Consider the following 23,172-nt stretch of genomic DNA (forward strand, 5'->3'; position numbering starts at 1 on the left):
TCAAGGGGCAGATTATTCTATAGTAGCTTACTTGGGAGGCAGATGTTAAACACAGCTCATAAAGCTGCATGAATGTGGGAAGTTGCTCAGCAATCAGAGATCTGACAGATGGACCTAACTCCAAATACAAGTCTCCACTAAAGGAAGTCTGCCCCAATTGTGCCTGATACTGTTTGCTGGTGGACTTGTCTATTATTTTTCTTTTACTTTATTTCTTTATTTTTTACACCTGTAAATCTGGTGTCCTTTTAGTCTTCTGAACTCTGCCCTACTTTGTGAAAGCTCTTATCAGCTCCAAACTCACTTTAAACCTGACTATCATTGCTGCTTTTTCAAACCTAAAGCCACTTTTTGTGAGAGTGAGTGAAATCACAGATGTTAGATTTCCGGTATAAATGCTGGACTTGATGGAATATCAACATCTCCTACTTCACAGCCTATAATATAATTTTTTTCCAATGTTAGACAAGTAAGGAACTTCACTTTCAGTTTGAAATAAAGAAGCAGTGATTTTGATTACCTGGTATCTTTTTCAAGTTGTGTAATACGTTCTTTTTGTAGATTTATTTGAGAATCTCTCTGCTGCACAGTGTCAATGAGGTATTTGTACGGCTGCTGTACTTGACTCAACAAAGAATTTGCTCTGTCAAGCTGCCAAAAAAAAAAAGTGTTACTACTATAAATTTTGTAATTTATAAAGCATAGTTACTTTATTATTTAATTAATATTAGCCATTATCAATTATTACCAACAGCATAATAATATAAACCCCAAACCTCTTACTTCACAAAAATATATTAAAGGAACTATCCCAAACTACTATCTAGAATATTATGAGCTCACTTTTCTGTTCTAATTGTATTATATTTTCACTGCAATTACACTGCCACTCTCTACAGTTCCCTAATCTGAATTTTCAAGAGTTTTAATGTAACAGCTTCTATTGATGAAAAATATCACTACAGGTTCACCTTATTGAGCACAGGTGAGTTTTTATGAACAGTACACTATTACAATGGAATTTTCAGATCAGAAATTGAATCCCAACTTAACCATGGTAATAACAAAAGAAAACTCCCCTTTCCTCTAATCAGTCACTGTGTATGAACAGTGAAATCCAATGGGATGTTTACAAGACTAGTATAAAATAACTGTAATTCTCAATGATCTTGAAGTTCTTTTCCAACAAGATTGATTCTAGTCCTATTCCCCTGGACAAATTAGAATCATTAGGTTTAAAAGTCTCACATGATACAGCTCACATCTTGAGCATTTAAATATAATCATTCACTCAAATCCGTCCAGAATTAAAATCACACATGAAAACTTAGCAGCTTCAGCAGCTGGAGTACATAGAAGTCAAGAATACCAATTAGATTCTTGGAAAAATAAATCAAATGCAAACAGGTCTAATAGAAAGAGTTAAATGGAAAATTATTTACTCAGCACTGGTTAGCCACACCTTGAGTGTGTCCAGATCTGGGCCCCTCAATTTAAGAAGGACATAGAAACTCTTGAACATGTCCTGACAAGGGCAACAAAGCTGGTGAGAGGCCTCGAGCAGAAGCCCCATGAGGAGAGGCTGAGGGAGCTGGGATTGTTTAGCCTGGAGAAGAGGAGGCTCAAGGGTGACCTTATTGCTGTCTACAACTATCTGAAGGGAGGCTGTAGCTAGGTAGGGGTTGGTCTCTTCTCCCAGGCAACCAGCACCAGAAGAAGATGTGCCAGGGGAAGTTCAGACTCGAGGTGAGGAGAAAGTTCACAGAAAGAGTGCTTGGCCATTGGAATGGGCTGCCCAGGGAGGTGGTGGAGTCACCGTCACTGGAGGTGTTCAGAAAGGGATTGGACATGGCACTTGAAGCCATGGTTTAGTAATCAGGTGGTGCTGGGTAGTAAGTTGGACTTGATGATCTCTGAGGTCTTTTCCAACCTTACTGATTCTATGATTCTATGATTAAACATTCAAATTACTTTACAAAATTCATCAATCTGCATTTGCCAAATCAGACTCAGGAGACAGTTGTCCTATTGTTGTTCCAAACAAGCAGAGAAAAATAAACAACCCCCAAATCTCTTCCTATAGAACGAGACCATTTCAGTTATATTCAGGACTTCCCTAAAATCAGATTTTTCTTCTCATCACAATTTTTAAAACACAGGAGTGGAGATTCAGGCTGGATGTGAGGAGGAAGTTCTTCACTATGCGAGTGGTGAAACCCTGCAATGGGTTGTCCAGGGAGGTGGTTGAGGCCCCATCCCTGGAGGTGTTTAAGACCAGGCTGGATGAGGCTCTGTCCAGCCTGATCTAGTGTGGGGTGTCCCTGCCCATGGCAGGGGGTTGGAACTAGATGATCCTTGTGGTCCCTTCCAACCCTGACTGATACTATGATACTTCTCTCTGTACTCTGCCAAATATGCAAAGAACTTAATAGTTCACGTTTAGTAAAAAACAGAACAGAGGTGAAACATTGCTTGCCCACCTTACTTGCCTCACTAAAAGGGGAGTTAATTCCACTTCATGTTTTAAAAAATGAAATGAGAGGCAAACACATAGCACTTCATCAAATTTAAGCAAATCCTAAAGTACTTAAATACATGCTATTCTAGTCCACAGTGAAATGCCAAGTTTTACTGCAGAGAAGTAAAAACATGAGGCAATCGTCTTCTTGAAGAAAGTAATAATCCTCAATAAATTGATAACAAATTTATAAAGCTATTATTTTCCTAGAGTACAAGCTATGAAAAATGATCTCCTTCAGGAAGACAGCACATGACAAATGGGCAATTCCAAGATACAGTGTACTAATCCAGGATGGTCTAATAACTGCAGCACAAAACCTTGAGACTGCCATTATAGGAGAAAACTAATCCAAGTGATCTTGTTTGGAATCCTGCTCTTGATAGCCTAAGATTTTCAAAGGATGCTGTCATCACAGTGTGAAGTTCTTCATTGTTCTCAGTGATAAGAATTAAAGTACTTCAGTGGGAAAGGACAAGTGAGGTGGTGTAAGCTTGGTTTGCTAAGTTATATTAACTTGCTAACTTTATCAGCTGAAAAGCATGCTGCTGTTATGAAAATAAGGCTGAACCTTTCTTCTCTGTGACGGTGCTTTGTAGCCTGTTTGATTTTATAAACTTAAAAGAGGTTGTCATTAAATTGTAATAATTAAGTGTTAAACGCATATAATGTATCAGTTTTACTAATATACACACACGTAAAAATTATCCTTCATCAACAGCATTCATTTTTGCAAGCTACTCTGATTTCTTTCTGTCTTGATGCATGAGATTTACTTAAGTAAGAGATCTCATACCTTGCAATTGAACATTTATTATTTACCTCTGAATGGACACCTTTATTAAGGTGGAGGACTTAAATATTTTTCAGCTTGACCCATATTCTCAGAGTGAGATGTAAATCTGCTTTTGTTAAAAATGTTCCAATCAAGGCATACAAAGTCATGATGAAGGCTTGAAAAAGTCATTTGGCAGTAAGCCAAAAGTATCATCTTCATAAATTTTTGTATTTAGGATATTGATTCTACTGCATACGGACTCAGCATTTGCTTTTTAGGTCACCTAAAGACCATAAAAAGCCTTTGAGACATGAGAGATTCTCTACCCATCAGTTCTGGCACTGCAGCTCAAAACCTCTGCAAAGTTATTTCATCCAAAATTTAGATTGGAAGCTAAACATAGTAATTTTTGATTGCTACTAGAAAGAAATCTGAAGAAGCATTGAGACCTGAATGCCAGACATGACTTTACCAGAAAGCAGGTCTTAAAAGATTTTATTTATCCTTAGGAGTCTGATAGTAATAGGATTAGTAGCTGTGTATTAGCTATCTGCAAGATACTGAACTTTGTATTAGATGCTATTCTGATTTAAATTATACAATTATATGATAGATTATCAAGAAAGGGCTACATCACACCTCATGGGGGGATAAACATGAGGTGAAGATGTTCTAGTGGAATTTTGCACAAATGTGAACTAAGGTCTCTCACTGAATCTTTAATCAGAGATCTAGAAGCAAATATAAAACCATTGTGGTTAAAGGGAAATGTACTGAAGTGGAAACCAGTGAGATTTAAGTGGGAAATAAAGCACAGATTTTATCATAGTATCATAGTCTCAGTCAGGGTTGGAAGGGACCACAAGGATCATCTAGTTCCAACCCCCCTGCCATGGGCACACTAGATCAGGCTGGCCAGAGCCTTATCCAGCCTGGTCTTAAACACCTGCAGGGATGGGGTCTCAACCACCTCCCTGGTCAACCCAGGCTTCACCACTCTCATGGTGAAGAACTTCCTCCTCACATCCAGCCTGAATCTCCCCACCTTCAGCTTCATTCCATCCCCCTTAGTCCTGTCACTACCTGATATCCTGAGAAATCCCTCATTTTATTAACAACGGCAAAAGAATACTATAGAAAAAAATCCTGAAAACCACATTGGGTTGACAAATCTCTTGATGTCATCAAGAAGATTCGAAAGATATGTTTTAGTCAAATACAAATTACTAGCATATACCTAGGAAGAATTCACAATAAATTGTGTATTGGTTAAAAACAGCCCATAAAACATCACTGTTTATGTATCTTTCATTATAATAATGTTTCATTATTACAATGTTGCTAGGTCATGTAGGAAAAAAATTAGAGGGAAAAGCCCATTTAGAGCTTAGGCTGGTCACTTCTGTGAAGGACAACAAAAAATACATTAATGGCAAAAGGAGGGCCAAGGACAACCTCCACTCCTTACTGGACATGGAGGGGAATATTGTAACAAAAGATGTAACAAAAATTGCCTCAATTTTTAATAGCAAGGCAGGTTGTCTTCCAGACAACTGGCCTCCTGAGCTGGCAGTTGGAGGCAGCGAGCAGTATAGTTCCCCCATAATCCAGGAGGAAGTAGTTAGAAACCTGCTCAGCTACTTGGATCTCCACAAGGCCACAGGACTGGATGGAACCCATTCTAGGGTGCTGAGAGAGCTGGCAGATGAGCTGGCCAAGCCGCTCTCCATCTTTTTTCAACAGTCCTGGCTCACTGGAGAGGTCTCAGATGACTGGAAACTGGCCAATGTGATGCCCATCCACCAGAAGGGCTGGAAGGAGAAGCCAGGGAATTATAGGCCTGTCAGCCTGACCTCAGTGCCAGGAAAGATTATGGAACAGGTCTTCTTGAGTGCAATCACACAGCACTTACAGGATGGCCAAGGGATCAGGCCCAGCCAGCATGGATTTAGGAAGGGCAGGTCCTGCCAGACCAACCTGATCTCCTTCTATGATCAGGTGACCTGCCTGGTGGATGTGGGGAAGGCTGTGGATGTAGTCTACCTGGACTTCAGCAAGGCCTTTGACACCACCCCCTACAGCAAACTCCTGGCCAAGCTGTCAGCTCCTGTCTTGAACAGCAGCACTCTGTGCTGGGTTAGGAACTGCCTGGGGGCAGAGTGGCTGGAGAGCAGCAAGGCAGAAAGGGACCTGGGGGTACTGGTCAATAGTAGGCTGAACATGAGCCAGCAGTGTGCCCAGGTGGCCAAGAAGGCCAATGGCATCCTAGCCTCTGTCAGGAATAGTGTGGCCAGCAGGAGCAGGGAAGTCATTCTGTCCCTGTACTTAGTACTGGTTGGGCCACACCTTGAGTACTGTGTCCAGTTCTGGGCCCCTCAGTTTAGGAAAGATGTTGAGTTGCTGGGATGTGTCCCGAGAAGGGCAACAAAGCCAGTGAGGGGTTTGAAGCACAAGCCCTATGAGGAGAGGCTGAGGGAGCTGGGGTTGCTTACCCTGGAGAAGAGGAAATTCTTCACAGAAAGAGTGATTGCCCATTGGAATGGGCTGCCCAGGGAGGTGGTGGAGTCACCATCACTGGAAGCGTTTAAAAAGAGACTGGATGAGGCACTTAGTGCCATGGTTTAGTTGATTAGATGGTGTTGCGTGATAGGTTTGACTCGATCTCGAAGGTCTTTTCCAACCTGGTTAACTGTGTATTCTATTATATATATATATATATACACACACACACTTATAAAACACATGGAAGTTTTAAAGTATGTAGGAAATGCAAGTATTTGCACTGTGAAGCACTTGCATATAGTTATCCTAATTTATAGTGACCATGGCTTTAACAAACTGTTAATTGCATTCCTAAAACTGTCAGCCTAGGATTTCCATATGGTGGCAATATTTAATAGCAAACCTGGATGTTCTTTGATTCCTAAGAGAAACCCAGAAGACAGTCTTAAAAAGATTTAAAAAAAATTAGCTTGTCCTAATTCTGGAATATTTCAAAATGAGTTTTATTTAGTCTTTGTTCTCCATATCAACACAGTATCTGATTTCAGGGGTGATATAGAGAATTTTAAAATATAATGAAATATAACTCATTATAACAGAATAAAATAAAATAGTAAAAATGTGGCTTTTTTTATGAAAAAAGAAGCTTATATTAAAAATTCCCTAGATTGGTATGTTCCAAAGACTGAAGAAAAGAATTTGCAGTCACTTTAAGATTTTAAAAGTGATTTTCAGAGAAGAACTCTGTAACATGTAAAAAGGTATTCATTGAAAAAAAACAAACAGAACAAACTAGTTTAGCTAGCTGGTCTGCTCAGAAATCAGAATGTTTTCTGTCTGGCTTACATTCTTGTTTAGCCTGTAAAGTAATCCCTCTTCTGATCTTCATTTCAAAATACAATATAAAGTTCTTTGAAAATGTTTAACATAGAGTTTTAGTTAATTATGAGGCCATCTTTTGACATCAAATGGATAATAAACACTGTTTAGAAAATACTTCATTTTATGAACAGCTGTTCTGCAATGTTTATAGTCTCTGCAGATTTGATTTTTTGTAGCAGTAATTTACCTCTTGTGAAATCTGTGTTACTTGTTCCTTCTGATGTTCCAGATCTTTTACAAGCAATGAGTTTTGCTTTTCTAGCTGCAGTAACCTCCTTGCCAAGTGAACACTGTGCCAATAAAAAGCAAGCTCAAGTTGAAGTTTTTCCAAAATATGCAAAAGAAATTCTCACATTTATACTTCAGAGCTTGATTGCCTTAATTTTTCACCAACACTTAAATACAAATATATATAAACTACACAGTGAAACATTCAGAATGGTTGAAGTCAGAAAAACAATGAAAACATTACAAAATTTAACAGCACTGAAATAGTATTCCCACAGTTACGCCATTGTAGTATTTTCTTAGAAATCGATTACCTAGGTAATTTGTACAATAAATTATCAATATTTACTTTTTAGCAACTTTAGGGAGTATCTGCAATAGGCTTCTCCTTAATTTTTTTTTAAAGAACATTTATATACATTTTGCAGTGGAATACTGAAAAATGTGGTATTTTAGCATTTTCAAAACACTTGCAATTGTGTTATCTGACATCTGATATGCTACATGCTTAAATATTATTGCCACTTTAAAAGAATGAGCTCTTAAGCAGATTCACAAAGTTAGAAGTGAAGAGAAAGGACTACTGAGTTACTTAAACATCCTAGTTAAAAAACTAGATCCTCAACCTCTTTCATGTTTCATGTCTAAAATCAAAACAGTTTATCATCAATAAGCAGCAACAGGAAGACTCAATATGCAATTACAAAGCCTACTTCCAGATATCTGACCTGGTCTTCCAATCTGTTATTAATCATTTAGATCTATCCAGAACAGACTGTATAGCATGACTATATTTCACTAAAATGAATTCCTGGATAACTGAAATGTACTCCAAACTCTGCTGACATACTGATTAGAACAGAATTGGTTATAGTGGGAAGTGAGATGCTGAGTCTCTCTGTTAAACCTGGGATTAGATGTCTACATCCTGGAATGAATCCTGCCATCTGTTTTTTCCCCCCTTTTTCTCAGGATTCAGCAGCCTGGTGGCTTATTAGCACACTTGTATCTAGCGAATTTATCATTGTACCCCTCTGCATTTAGTTATTCTGGTCACTGGCCTATTTCACAATATGACAAAGGAAATTCAGAGCTCTAAAGCCAAGGAAGACACACAGGGCTAATACCAACTTCCAGTGGTCCTAAACCACTGGACTAATGTCTCTCCGCAACAATCCACACTTCCAGTGAAATGTGTGGCATTTTTCAGAAACCTGTACATTAAAGAAAGGGAGAAATTACTCCAGATCTTAGACTCTCAATGCATACCATCCATAACTAAAGATATAAGACTTATTCTCCAAATTATGGATAGTAAAGTGTTATCCAGTCCTTGATCATGATACTGAATCTGTAAGAGTGCAAGTGGTCTATATGAAACCAATTGGGAAATTAAATTATATTTACCCTTAAACTGAGGCTTAGAATGTGTAAAGCTAGATAAGTACAAATTTTCTCTGAAAAATTAACCAGTCATAATCTCCACCATCTCCTCAGTATCAGGGAATACACTTTTAAGATTTGGCAGAAGTTTTAATATTCTTCACCTGTGTTATAAGCCTACAGTTTCACACAGACTATCTTATTATTTTCACATTTTACGAGAGGAATTACCTGAAACTCTCAATAGTATTTACTAAGAGGCTGATTCTCACAGTTCCTACTGCAAGGAGCTTTAGGCTGTGCAAGCAATAACTGAGAAAAAAAATCTCCAAACCAGTCACTTGGATTTTTATTTAGGAGAGGCAAGATGAGTGTTAAGTTCCCATCTAGCACAAAAAAGAAATGAACCACTTCTTTGACTAGTTAGGGATCTTATGCACTAGTTATAACAGTGCAAGGGAAAACGTCACATGGCAAATTTGGGAATGTAGCCTATCCTAATTTTCCCAGCTATAACTGTTTAGTGAATTCAACCTGAATTTTCAAGGATTTAAGGATACACACAAGTACATCTTTCAAGTATGCTTGCCAGTATGTTTTTTAACTAGTTTAAAGGAAAGGAAGAAAGGGACTGAACTGCAAAGACATTCTGGAAAACCTAATTCCAGCTACACTAGAAAAATTACGCAGTGCTCAATAATGTGACAGTTTGTTGCTAGCGAACCACCAAAGCGTTCATTAACACTAGTTCCTAGGCGTAGCTGGAGAGTTAGCATGGGTAAGCAATTACTGCCAATGGTAGTTCACATGCAGCAAACCTGTACTGAGAGTTCAGTTTAATGGCAGTGGGCTGCTACATGCCATTCAGCCTCAATGCATCAGAATGTTCCCAGGCATTTACTACTAGGGGTGTATGGTGCCTATGTCCAAAGCAATGGAACAGTTCTTTCTGGCAAGTAGGCAAAGTAGCACATGCCATGAACTTGCAAGATACCACACGTCTGGAAAGAAAAAGCAGGTAGTGGACTCAAAAACAAACAAACAAACAAAAGGTTATTCACATCTGCAATAGATTCTCTTCCCTTAAGCAGTCTCAGAGAGCAGAACATTTATCTGTGTTTCTTTAATGGCTCTAAACATAGAAATTGGTGTCACAGAGATTTTGCTTTAAAGCTTAGGTAGCCAAAGGTGTCACACATTTTCTGCATGACAGTTATCCTTGAGTCTGAACAGCAGCAGGTAAACCTGCTTTTGTAATCTCCTTATTTTAGGAGATAAAGAAAATATATGAAGTCTCCAATACTATTATGAGGAATTAAATCAGCTTCATCTGTCAATGCTTTTTGGAACAAGAGTAGTATAGGAGACATTTCAATAGAGACAAGCACATCTGAAATCCTGGCTTATTGATCATCAGATTCGCAGGATTCTGGACACACACAAAAAAATCACATTATTTTAACCTGACATTGTGAATAGAGAGAATAAAAACTTATCTGGAGAACCTCTTGAACACTTGGATTTGCTCTGAGCATGGAGCTGGACCCTGCTGCTTTCAGTTGTTCCTTTTAATCTATATCATTTCACCAGTCCATGAATTGAGTCTTAGTTTATGTCTACTTTTTATACTATCTATACACATTTTGAAAAACAGCAAAGGTTTTGTTGTGGTTGTAGCTTAAAAATATTATAAATCAATCCACATTACCTATACTTCACAATAAGTTTGTAGCTTTCATGCTCATAATGATAAATCTGAATGGCACTATTCTTTCTTAAACACAGTGAATAATATATTACCTAAAAAATACTGTGATCAAGAGGTTTGTTACTCGGCCTACACAGCAATTTTATCTATTGATCAAATGGTGCCACAGCATATTTAAGAAATATAACTGGAAGCAGCCCCTGTATTAATAAAGATGAAATAGTGATGCTCTGAAATGTTGATCTTCTCAATTTCCTCATAGAAGTGTTTTTCTTATGATTACATACAATAATTTTTAGAGTATTGAAAATTTATTTCCTATTACATATATGTAAACAATGCAACTATTTTTACAGCTGATTAGTTTTACACAACTAATCTTTTTGTAAAACAATGAAAAGATCATAAAATGACCTAGAAAAACATGCATATGTTCACTTACATGCATCAATCACATCAACAGGACCTAATCTTCATTCTATTCCTGTATAATTAAGTCATTAAAAAAATGTTTTATGTTAATCAAACTGGCTGGATTCTAAGACAAAAACTAATTCACATAATTACTTTATCTTGGAAAAGTAAATTCAGGAGGCACTTTTATACCTTTGCTTTAGTCGTCTTTTGGCTGTTGTAGGAATGTTAGCACCATACCCATATGAGAAGAGAACCCTTTCAGCTTCAACTTCATCTTCCACTGAAAAAAGCACAGGATGGTACTGTTGAAGGACATGATTACAGTCGAAGAACTTACAAACTTCTAATCAATTCTATTTATAATTCTACACCTGCACAAACATTTTTCTAGAAGCTAGATTTTCACCTGGTGTAACATTATGGGCTTGAGTGGAACTGTTTTGTTCACAATTGGCATCAATACATTGCCACACATTAATTTATTACAACAGTGGCTATCATCAGATTTATGCAATATGAAAGTAAAGCAAAAGAGTTCAGAGTCCTTGCTTATTCATATTATTGGTATAATCACAAAACATGCACAAATAGTGTAATTCAGCAGTACAGGGATTTTTCATACAGAATTCATTTTCTGTGCATATATGAGGAAGCAGAGACAAAATTAGGGAGGGTTTAAGCCAACTGGATATAAACAAGTCCATGGAACCAGAAAGGACACATCCAGGGCTGCCGAGGGAGTGATCTCACTGTGAGGCTTCTCACTGCCATTTTTGAAAGACTATGGTGGTTAGAAACTTCTTTTTGTTAACGTGGGGAAAATAAACATCATGCCAATCTTCAGAGAAGGGCAAGCAGGCTATTCTTATGTGTATACAAAAAAATAAAATACAATAATCTCTATCTCCATACAAGACTTATTTCTGAAAACATATTTCTAAGGATTTAAATACATTGGAATTGCTTTGAAAAGAAATCTCAACAGCAACAAGAATAACACATGTAGAGATTTTAACATTTCAGCTCACGGAATTCAGGTTTCCTCTTTCCCGTAAGATAAAGTGGTCCAGACAAAAAAAAAAGAAAAATTGAAGTGTTTGTGAGGGAGATAGACAGGGTCAGAGAGAAGGGGACACAGAGGAGGAGTAAAGGAAGACAAAAGAAAAATGGGAGCTGCAGGGGTGTGAAAGAGCGAGAGGCACAAGTATACAGCAACCCAGGCACCATACAACAGCTTTGATGAATCAAGCAGTTGGGAACAGGAGAAATGAATTCAGGAAATTATGTGACTATCCTATCTGACTCATCTTTCCTAATGCTCATGCACCTCAAAATCAGAAATACCTTCTTCTTTCCCTTTTAATACGATTTTAAACAAGAATTTGTAAAAGACGTTCAAAAAGAGAAAAGCCTCTAGAGAGCACTTGTGATAAGTCATAAACATAGTTGCGCAAAACAACAGCACAGACATTCCAGTATGACACAAAGAGCTTGCTGATCTGGCAGCACAAAGGCCCTAGAACTTCAGAATGTTAAGGCTGTCTTGGTTATGACAGGGAATTTTTCAGTGCCTTAAGTACTTCTGGTTCAGAAAACCATAAAGAATAATTTAGCCTGCCCTAGTCATAATCCTTTTTAGTTATGAAATTACTGTTGTATGTCTCAGAAAAAATTCAGTATGATCCTGCCCTACAAATTCCTGTCACTAGTGTCCATGTGAAGAACAAAACCCACTGAAATACAGATATCAAGCCAAAGTCATGTTACATATCAGTCTGTGCTCCTTTTATGTTTTTCCACCTCTTCACCTGATTTAGTGGTGTAAAATGCACATTTTACAAGTTAGGAGACACATTAATGAATAAAGTTTTTTACATTATTAAGTTTAAAAAGTGCCACTGTGAGGATATCAAAAGGTTAAATCTTTCAAATAAAAAGATACTAATCAATGGAAGCAAGAAAAATCACACAACTAGTCTACAACAAAAATATCCCCAAATGAAGATTTCACCCTGAAGAGACAAATGCCAAGAAAGTCTACTATTATTATTCATGTGGAAACCACTCAGATGAAGTAAGGAGTGGCTACGTAAGTTCTTGATGGTTTCCTGAACAGGCTGTTTCATGTTATTTCAGTATTAATAAAATTAGGCAAAATAATGAGGGAATACCAGTCACAATTCAGTGATCTTTTCCACATGCACATTCTCCAAAGGACAAAATAGAAAGCATATATGATTATATGACTAAAGCTGCCTCATGTGCAAATACACTGTTTATTAAAAAGTCCAGGTAACTCAATCCCCAGCAGTACAGCTCTACTTCTTCTCAGATCACCTTGGTGATAGAATTCAGTCTTATTTAGTACCAATACCAACTTCCACTATCATTTATGATATAATAATAGTAAGAAAAAACAACTATAGAAATTAAATAGAAAGAATATTGAAATAATATTGAACTATAACTCCCCTTTTTCACCCCACAAAAATCAGAAAATAAATGATTTGTATTTTACCAGAACAGTCCTTTTAGAAATTTTAATTTCTTTAAATCACATTCTATAGCACAGAATATTAACTGTAATTAAAATACATAATAATAAGTTAAGAATGATTTAGTTCTGTAAAAAAAACTTTAATGCCATCCCAAGAAACAGAAGGAAATGTCAATCAGTGTAAACAAAAAACACCATTCCAAACTCTTCTCCATGGAAAAAATCAAGTAAGGTCCAAAACTTCTGCATAAATACTCTTTAGGCAAGTTGATACATATACACTTTAACAAACATGGTACTGACTAAAACATAAGCATGCATTATAGCAAAGATGCTTATGGTCAGACTAGAACCTTTGGTAATCCATGTCATTCTAACAAGGACAAGCTGCAGTGTATAAAAATCAATGAAGTGTGTATATAGTTTAAATACCAAACACACACAAAAATCACTTCATCCCTGTAATATGAACTTTGCCCTATACTACTTTTATATATAAAGCTTATGCAATGATCTTCTACCTGGAAAACATTACTAAATAAATTGTGATTGATTTTTGGAGGAGTGAAAAAAGGGAAAAAGGACAATAACACTCTATGAATTAGTTTGAAGTCTTAAAATGTCCTGATTTGTTTACACACAGGCCAGAAGACATTAAGATTAGAGTCTTAGTTTCAATTAGAAATTATTTGCCCTGTGGATTCATTTAGGCTGAGAATCAATAAAGATTTCACAGGAATTTTTCTGTGTTGGAGAACATGATGTTGTTTTTGTCATCCAGAGACAGAAATTTTCAAATGCAATCAGGCCTGAATTTAATCCAGGTTTTAGTACTTAGAAGAGTCTGATCTGTCACAAGCAACTACTTAATGTCAAATTATTATTAACTCAACACAAGGAAGGGCTTTCCCCCTCTTAATTAATGCAAAAAAAAAATCACAATAATCATGGCACTGTATTATGAAACTTACAATTGTCTGTCAATAAAGATGGTATGCCAGTATTCAGAATATACCTAAATAACAGAAAAATCCTAAAATGCCTAATTAATTATAATGGATTACTAGAGAAAGGAAAAGAATTCATTGGAATGGGCTGCCCAGGGAGGTGGTGGAGTCACCGTCCCTGGAGGTGTTCAAGGGGAGATTGGACATGGCACTTGGTGCCATGGTCTAGTCGTGAGGTCTGTTGGGACAGGTTGGACTTGATGATCCTTGGGGTCTCTTCCAACCTTGGTTATACTGTGATACTGTGATACTGTGATAAAGAAGGCAAAAAAACCACTGAGATGAGTTTTAATATCCATATGTCTGAGTTCATGTTTACCTGATACAAATTTACAAATACATTTAGAAACCTATCACTAATAGTTTCTATCAAAGTAATTAATTGTCAGGCACAAGGAGAATGACAGGCACTGTAATATTTTCCAAACACTATGAGAAACAAGACATCTTGTCATAATGCCAGCAATGCCTACAGATAGAACAGAATTTGTGGCAGAACTTACTCTCTGCTGTCTGCAGTATTATCTCATCAAGCTCTTTCTCAAGTTTTTCGTAAGTATCTAGCCTTGCTTGAAACTCAGAATTCTGTGTTTGAAGTTCAGTGATGCGCATTTCACTAGAAGACTGAAGACTATAAAATTCCTTGGTAAGCACCTGTGAAAATAGATAAAGGAAATATCAGGGATTCAGCATTACAGCCATTTATGAAAGAGGCAAAATATAATACGTGTGGAACGCTTAGCAGTAGGATACTAAATATTTGATGTAACTTTTGCACAGGAAAGATTATTAAAGTTTTAAAAGCCAGTTATTTTTTCAACTATATTCTGTTGCACAGATTATACTCTCAGGTCATATCACTTATGCCTATCCCCTCAGACCTTAGTAATTCTAAGATTCTCTGAAAAAGCTACAAAAATTTTAAAGAAGAGTGGGGTAAAAGCAATTAATACATAGCAGTTAAAGCCGTGTAAATGCATTTATATTTGTTGCTTTAACTGGATTTAGATTTCAGTTACCAATTAAAAAAATGGCAAATGCATGAATATAAAAATTTGGTATTTAAGATATAAGAGATTCTTATTTTTTTACTTATTACTATTAACATTCAGGACCATGGCAATATTTAATCCACTAAGCTTAAAGAAAAAAGCGTATATTGAAAAGTAAAATTTATGAGGGTCTATATAAGAACTAAAGCCTGATATAGTGCTGGAAAATATAAACCAACACTGGTAACATAATGAATATAAATGCAACTGTAATAAAAAAATCCTGGATAAGTAAATGGTCACCCTACATGCTTTGCAGAAAAAAAATCTCACCCAAATGAGTAAAAATCAAGTAGTACTGTAGCTAAATTTAATGCAAATGTCCCAAATAAAAATACCAAATATTCAGGATGCAAAATGAATATAAATCTTAAGATACAGAAATACATGTATAATGGATACAACAGTAACACCATTTTGGTAGGGGTTGGTCTCCTCTCTAGCAATCAGCACCAGAACAAGGGGACACAGTCTCAAGCTGCACCAGGGGAGGTTTAGCCTCAAGGTGAGGAGAACGTTCTTCACAGAGAGAGTCATTTGTCATTGGAATGGGCTGCCCAGGGAGGTGGTGGAGTCACCATCCCTGGAGGTGTTCAAGAGGGGATTGGACGTGGCACTTGGTGCCATGGTCTAGTCATGAGGTCTGTGGTGACAGGTTGGACTCAATGAGCTTTGAGGTCTCTTCCAACCTTGGTGATACTGTGATGCTGTGATACTGTGATATCAGATCCACTGTCAGTAACACTAATGAATGCACAATGCTTAGAGAAACAAGCCACTCAAATATAAAAAGATTGGTCCAGTAGGTTGAGTTTTAAGTTTGCTGCTACTCATACCATCCTACCTCATGTCAGTTTCAAAAATGAAAGGGCTGCCTGGAGCAAAGTATTACGGGGCTTAAGTTCAGAGTGTAACATGGGAGGCTTCCTGATCCAGCTGCTGCTTTTGGGTTCTGGGTTGTGGCTGTGGGCTCTTCCTCTGAGATGGAGCATGAGGAAAAGGGATGGGGGAGTAGCTCTAACTTGGGTTTTTAGCTGGTGTCATAGTTTTAGGGAGTGGTCAGATGCTCTTTGCCCCTCCCCAAAGGAGTAGAAGAAAATGCTCCACACAGGATTGAAAAGAACGGGAAATTTAAATGGGAGTATTATTCACAACTGTGTATAGCAGTACAGAAACACACAAAAATACCCAACAATTCATATTCAGCCTCGGCCTATCTCTGCAGCCTGGGCTTCTCCAAAACCTCACTAGGCCATGACCTTCCAAAACCTGCCCCCCAACCAGGCCACAATACCCCAGGCCTCAAAGCCCCCGCAACCCTTCCCTTCCTACCCAGGTGCAAACGACACAGTAAGAAAATCAGCTTGCTTGCACCAAGCCCCACTCCTGTGCAAGTACCAAAGACAAAGAGTCCCCACATGCTGGAAGAAGAGAGGGAGGAAAAGCACAGAACCTGACTATGCAGACATTTTATATAGGGAGGGGAGATGCAGGCTGATGAGAATGAAATACCAAAAGATTACACTTTCCAGTCCACCTTCTTGCACCTCTCTGGTACTTGGAGGACTTAACAACTCCATGGTTAAGACATCCAAGTTCTTAAACCCGTAATAGCTCGCTTGCTTCTGTCTGCTGCTTTCCGCCGTGCTTGTTCTGCATTTGTATTATGATTATCTGATTTGCTCAGTAAACTCTATTCTTATCTCACTTTTTTTGGTCTCACTTTCTTGTGTGTTGTTTTTTTCCTCACTTACAAGTTGGGGGAACAGACAGGTTAATCCATTTCTTTTTCATTTAAACCACAGAAGAATAAATTAATAGGTTAAAAGCTGGCAACAAGTGAACCATCTGTTTCCTAGTTTCAGCATGCCCAAGGAGAGAAACTACTCTCTGCTTAAATCCAAATAAAAGCAAGAGTTGGTTCATAAAGCAACTGTTACTGAGCTACAAGATACTACTGAACACACTATTAATTAGGATTGATATCCTGTAAGAAGAGTAAGAAAAAAACCTTAGTACATTGATACTATATAAAAGAAAGGAAATTAAAAAATTAAGAATTCAGCCACAAGGAATAAAAAGCAAAAACTTCACACATTGAGTATTTAAATTCTGCAAGAACATTTCTAAATGAGTTTCAACGCATCTCTCTCAAGAGAAAAGGAAGTGCCAATAAATAGTGTTAGTAGAATTGAATGCCAAATATTCTAGATGTTATCAGATCACATAAATATCCACAAAGAAAATGGATATATAACTCAAATTTAACTATCTTCTCAAAGTTTAGACATGCCTGTCCAATTGAAAATCTGTTTGGCAACCTCAAAATCTAGAAAAACTGGCACTCCCAGTGCTTGTGACCACAATTAACCTCAATCAGCCAGATCTGAATGTCCCAAAACAGACAAAACAAGAAATTACATTTTCTCTAAAACTCTCCAGTTCTGTTTCCACTCTATAGTTTCTTTTCATAAACACCCTAGGCAGACTCAGCACTAGAAATGCAGGGACCTGAAGAACAACATCCTTCTCCAAAACATGAAGGCTGCCATATCAGGCACTTGGGAAAAACCCTTTTTATTCTGCCCTGTCCAGTTTGTATCTTGACGTTTAGACACACATTGCCAATTTCATTTAAATCTCACAAACTGAACTCAGTGATATGATTTGGCAGGGCAATTGGAACTAGATGATCCCTGAGGTCCCTTCCAACCCTAACAATTCTATGACTCTATGATTTTGGGACTAACGTATGTTTTAAAGTAAGTTTGCTCTGCTGAGTACCAGACAGCTTTCTGATACTAAAATAGGTGAATAGGATTAGATTACTTTTTGAAAGTACATGTTTGAAAGACAGTAAATTCTAAGCCTGTAAAGATAAACAGGTCCAAATCATTCAACACTATGTAAACAGGTTCACTGGGCGCAGATGCAAGGTGCTGGCAGTAGGCAGGTGGGGGGTGGCCCTCTCTGAAGGGCAGCCATGGCTGCCCCGTGCTGGATTCCACTGGTTCCAGCTGGCTCCAACTGAGCAATCACAGGGGCACAACTTAGCCCAGAAGCCAAGATGGTGGCACTTCATGGAAAATGTATTCAAGAAAGGATAAAAGTGCTGCAGGGCAATAAGGAGTGAGAGGAAAAAAAGTGTGACAAACATCTTTGATGTAGACACCAAAGTGAGAGGGAGGAGAGGAGGTGTTCCAGGCACCAGAGCAGAAATTCCCTTGCAGCCCCAGGAGAAGATCATGGTGAAGCAGGTTGTCTTCCTGCAGACCATAAAAGACCACACCAGAGCAGATATCTTCACTGCAGCCCTTAGAGAATCCCATACTGGAGCAGGATCTGTAACCTGTGGAGTACCCAAGTAGGAAAAGATTTTCTCCTGAAGGAAGCTGCAGCCAATGGAGGATCCACACGAGAGCAGAGTAAAAGCACACAGAGGAAAGAGTAGCAGAGATGAGCTGTTATGGAGGGGGAGGTCAAGGAGTCAGAAGTTAAGGAAGGAAAGTAAAGTCAGAAGAGAAAGGGATGCTTTAATTTTTTACCTTTGTTTCAGACTATCCAAATATATTTCCATTGGAAAGAAGTGAAATTAATTTTTCCTTAGGTCAAGTCTGTTTGGCCAATGATGGTAACTGGTAAGTGATCTCCTTAACTTTATATTACCCATGAGCTTTTTCAGTTTATTTGCATCCCATCAATTTGAGGAGAGGAAGTGAGAAAGTGTCTGAGTGGGTGTCTGGCAACTGGCCAAGATCAACACACCACAATAGGATTAGCAATGTCAGATCTTTTCAAAGCTGTGTACAATATGCTCCCTTTGACTTCTTTAGCTGTTCCAGAATTGCATGTGAATATTGCACACCGCATTATCTGACAGTGCTATTACAAACCCCAGCTTTTAATAATGATTCTGAACTCACCATAACTCTTCTAGTGTAACTGCCTTCTTTCCCTATAATAATCATACAGACTGACATAAGTAGCTTTGTGATACAAGCATAAATACCTCACATGAACTTCAACATGTCTTCAACACATCTCCATGAAAGACCATTTTACTGTCTTGTCCCTTAAGTCTTGTTTTCCAATGAACTGGTCAGACTTAATAAGCTTTGCCATTAGATTCTTGTGGTGGGTTGAAATTCCACCCCCCCTGCATAAAATTGCTATACCAGCTCAGCGAATGCAAATGAACCTGTATTTACAATCAAAACTACAATCTATAACATGGAATGCAATGAATATGTACAAAATACACAATATTTCCATGTATTTACAATTTATAAACAACACAAGAACCCTCCTGGACAAAACCGGGGTGGGGGTGGGCTACCAACAGCTTCCCTCTCCCTGGCTCCCTTCCCTCACCCCTGTACACGGGATAAGAAAAGAAAGAGAAGAAAAGTAGAGGGTAAGAGAAGAAAAGTAGAAAGTGGCTTGTTAGCACTTAACCACAACTAGAACACAGCCAAGGTCAGCAAAGCCAGCAGAAACAGTAGCTAGCATATGCCAGAGTGAAAGAAGCCAAAAAAAGAGAAAAAGCTCATGTACACAACTCACTTTATGTTGGTAATAGAATAGAATAGAATTAACCAGGTGACCTTTGAGATCATCCAGTAACCACACCAATGAGATTATTGAGATCATATCATTATTCTCCCTTTTACATCCAGTGGTAATTTATTTACACTCTATCACTTTCTGTTCAAGATCTGTGGAAAATTTTCCTAGGCACAGCCTAAAACTGCCACAATTCTGCTTCATGAGAATTTGGTGGAAATATTAATTCAGCCATGTATGTTCATTGCTCCATTTTACATTCCAATTTAAGACAACTAGTTAATGCCCTGTAAAGTGTCTCCATATAACATACCTCCAGTTTTCTCTGATATTTCTCACATTCCATTTGGCATTGTGAAAGATTCTTAGCTGTTTCTTGTTGCAGGAGTTGAACATGTTCACTTTCAAAAGACTTCAACTTACTTTGGTGTAGAAGTTCAGCTACTTTGCTTTCTGTGCCAAACTGCATTTGTCTATACCTAAAAGGAAAAAAAAAAAAAGGAAGAAAGAAGAAAAAAAAGGTTTTGATAATTAAAAAATAAACAAACTTAGAATACTTGCTAGTTCTGTTCATTACAGCTATAAATTTCAGAAATTTATACAGTATTTCTAAGAGTTTAATAAGTTTTAATATGGTTATCTATGTAACTATTGTAACCTGTATTTAAAACATCATTAGGAAAATTCATTACTGTAATGACAACAAAATACAGTATGTGTGGAAAACTCAGTCCTGGATTTTTCTCAATATGTGGTTAATGAACAAGCAAATGACAATGGCCTTACTGTGTATCTTACTTTAAAAAAATGTTAGATCAATATAAATCTCTTTCGTGGTACACAATTGTATGCACTGAAGTCTTTCATGGGAAAGATACCAAGGAGATGTTGTCTCCTGTCTTCACCACCACATGTTACATGTGATAGGGAGTATTACACATCAGTGGTTATTAGTGGCACATCCCTCAGGACATTAGAATAGAATAGAATAGAATAGAATAGAATAGAATAGAATAGAATAGAATAGAATAGAATAGACCAGGTTGGAAGAGACCTTCAAGATCATCGCGTCCAACCTACCACCCAAACCAGCTAATCAACTAAACCATGCAACCAAGCACCCTATCAAGTCTCCTCCTGAACATCCCTTTGGATGTCACGGATTTCAGCTACATTGCTTTTTCTCATATCTAAAGACATGAAGAAACATCATAACATAATGTTGTATTAATTTCCACAGCCATTTGGAATCACAGCGTGTTAGGGGTTGGAAGGAACCTCCAGAGATCATTGAATCCAATCCCCCTGCCAAAGCAGGATCACCTAGGGCAAGTCACACAGAAACACATGCAGGCGGGTACTGAAAGTCCCTAGAGAAGGAGGCTCTGCAACCTCTCTGGGCAGCCTCTTCTAGTGCTCTGAAGTAAAGGTACTTCATTTCTGCTTTTTGAGAATTACATTTTTGAGAATATCACTGCAAGGTAATTATAGGTGACCAATAATATTCCATTTAGAAGTGGACTTCATTCATTCTACTCATTATACTTAACAGGCATTCTCAGAAGAGAGGAGTAGAAAAGTTTGTTGGTAAAATACTGAGTTGCTGAACTATATAAAATGAGTGTGATGTGAAGAACAGTTGAATCTTAGTATTAAATAACATAAAAACATATGTGATTTATATAAAAAAAGATTAACTCCTAGCTGACTGTTTTCATTGACAAATGAGATCTCAGGGTTATTCCAGATAAACCTATGAAAGCTTTGTCTCAGTTTTAAATAATGGTCAAAATCAATGTTTTTGGAATTACTGTGACGTCAATAGAGAAAATACAGAAATCATCATGTTACTTTACATTGCTGTTGCCTGCATACTGAATGCTGACTGCCATTCTAGCACCACACCAGGAATATAAAAGAACTGGTAAGAGCATCAGAGTAGTAAGGATTACCTTTGATAACCAGCAAGATCATGTGCTTACCCTGTTGCACTGTGTGGAACAAATTATTCAAACAAGATAGGACTCTACAGCTTGGAAAAGAGATGGTGTAAGGAATGAAAGAAATGAGAAGGATCTGTAACAACATCATGAGTGGCATGGAGAATGAGAATAGAAATCAACTGTATTTTCCAGCAGATGAATGTGAATGCATTTAGTAAAGCTAACAAATGCAGAACGAAAACAAATGGAAGTAGCTACTCACACACAAGAGCTGTGAAATTCCTTACTGTAGAATGCTGTGGATACTAAAAATTAACACTTACTCAAGAGGATACTGAGATCTCTCACAGCAGAGCATCGTTTGACAACTATTAAATGCAAGATGGTACTTATCACACAGAAGTCATCTAACAACAAATAGTTAGAATGCCAGATAAACCTTTACCCTAACTCGGCATGGCTGTTATGTTAGCTGTCATTTGTCAAATAGCAGTTGCAACACAATTCCATCTTATTTAGCACCTAATCTTTAGGTGGGATTGAGAGGGTTTAACAAAAACAAGGGGATTACTTCAAGTATTTTCCCTGAGGATTGCAGATGTAGGAATGTTTCTAAGGCACAAAGAGGAAGCAATTTTCCCTAGAATTAACTTGAAGAAACAGGTGTCACTATGATGCTCTTTATAATCATTCTGTAGACATCAATGTATAAGTAAACAATCCAATAGAAGAGTTTGCTCCCACAGAGACTGTTTGAGACACTGAAAGTTCTGCCTCCTGCACTCATCAGTAAATCACTTTTTAAAAAGCAATTTTAATTTTCAATAGCATGACATTTGTTCTCAGAGTTACTGCACTCAAACTGCAAATGTTCTGTGTGGTTATCAACTACTGCTGTTAATTTTACTTGAGGATGCTTTTCAAGTGCTGATACTTTCAGTATTTCATTACTGCTCTCAGACTGCATGCTTCTATTTATGTTTTACCACACAAAACAAGTTTCAGCACTCGTACATTCTCCATACTTTGTACATGATTGGCTGCAGACATGACACTGAATCTGTTCTGCTGTACACATCATTTACGACCATGGGAAGATTGTTTTGCTCCAAAATGAGTAAGTGTTCACACAGATACATGTAATCCAGCCAATATAGGTACAATGAAACACAATAAATTAAATTTATGTACATGTTGTATTTATTGACTAACAACAACAAATTCTTATCTTCTGCTGTTACATAAAACGAATAGCAATGCCTTCCTGGACAGAGAGCTCCAGATCTCAGATTAGTCTGAGGTTCAATTCTCTGTTCTGTACACAGCTTATACACTGGAAACATGCATAAACATAGGCTATTCTCTGTACCTACTTTCTGGACTACATAGTTCTCTGATGATTTTGTAGATCTGCTCAATCATCTTACAGAGCAGGCTTATCAACCCAATCATGAACAGTAACTTCAGAAAAAGACTTTGTACTTTGTTTTGGAAGGTCACAGAAGCTTACATGTGCATGATCTGTTTTGTTCTGGTAAGGTTATGAAGGGTCAGGGATTTTTTGACCTTACTCTGCTGTTGAGCTCACTAGTAACTCCTCCACTGCAGTACCATTCAGAGTCTCTTTGTCATATTTGCTTTTACTTGGCCAGATAGCATCTCTGGCTTCTTGGCTACTATTTCAGCACAAGTGT

The 23,172-nt window shown here is 37.6% G+C and overlaps 1 protein-coding gene across 1 annotated transcript in view; it reads right to left on the reverse strand.

Moving 5' to 3' along the window:
- The window catches only part of PIBF1 (progesterone immunomodulatory binding factor 1), a 133,272-nt gene that overhangs the window by 30,862 nt on the left and 79,238 nt on the right, over positions 1–23,172 (reverse strand). The window contains exons 10-14 of the mRNA XM_054163097.1: positions 19,849–20,014; positions 14,424–14,574; positions 10,606–10,696; positions 6,868–6,970; positions 521–651 (exon numbers count right to left, since the gene is read on the reverse strand). Coding sequence (XP_054019072.1) covers positions 521–651; positions 6,868–6,970; positions 10,606–10,696; positions 14,424–14,574; positions 19,849–20,014 — 642 coding nt within the window. The remainder of the gene's footprint in view (positions 1–520; positions 652–6,867; positions 6,971–10,605; positions 10,697–14,423; positions 14,575–19,848; positions 20,015–23,172) is intronic.

Source organism: Dryobates pubescens, chromosome 7, assembly GCF_014839835.1.
Source record: "Dryobates pubescens isolate bDryPub1 chromosome 7, bDryPub1.pri, whole genome shotgun sequence".
NCBI classification, from domain to species: domain Eukaryota; kingdom Metazoa; phylum Chordata; class Aves; order Piciformes; family Picidae; genus Dryobates; species Dryobates pubescens.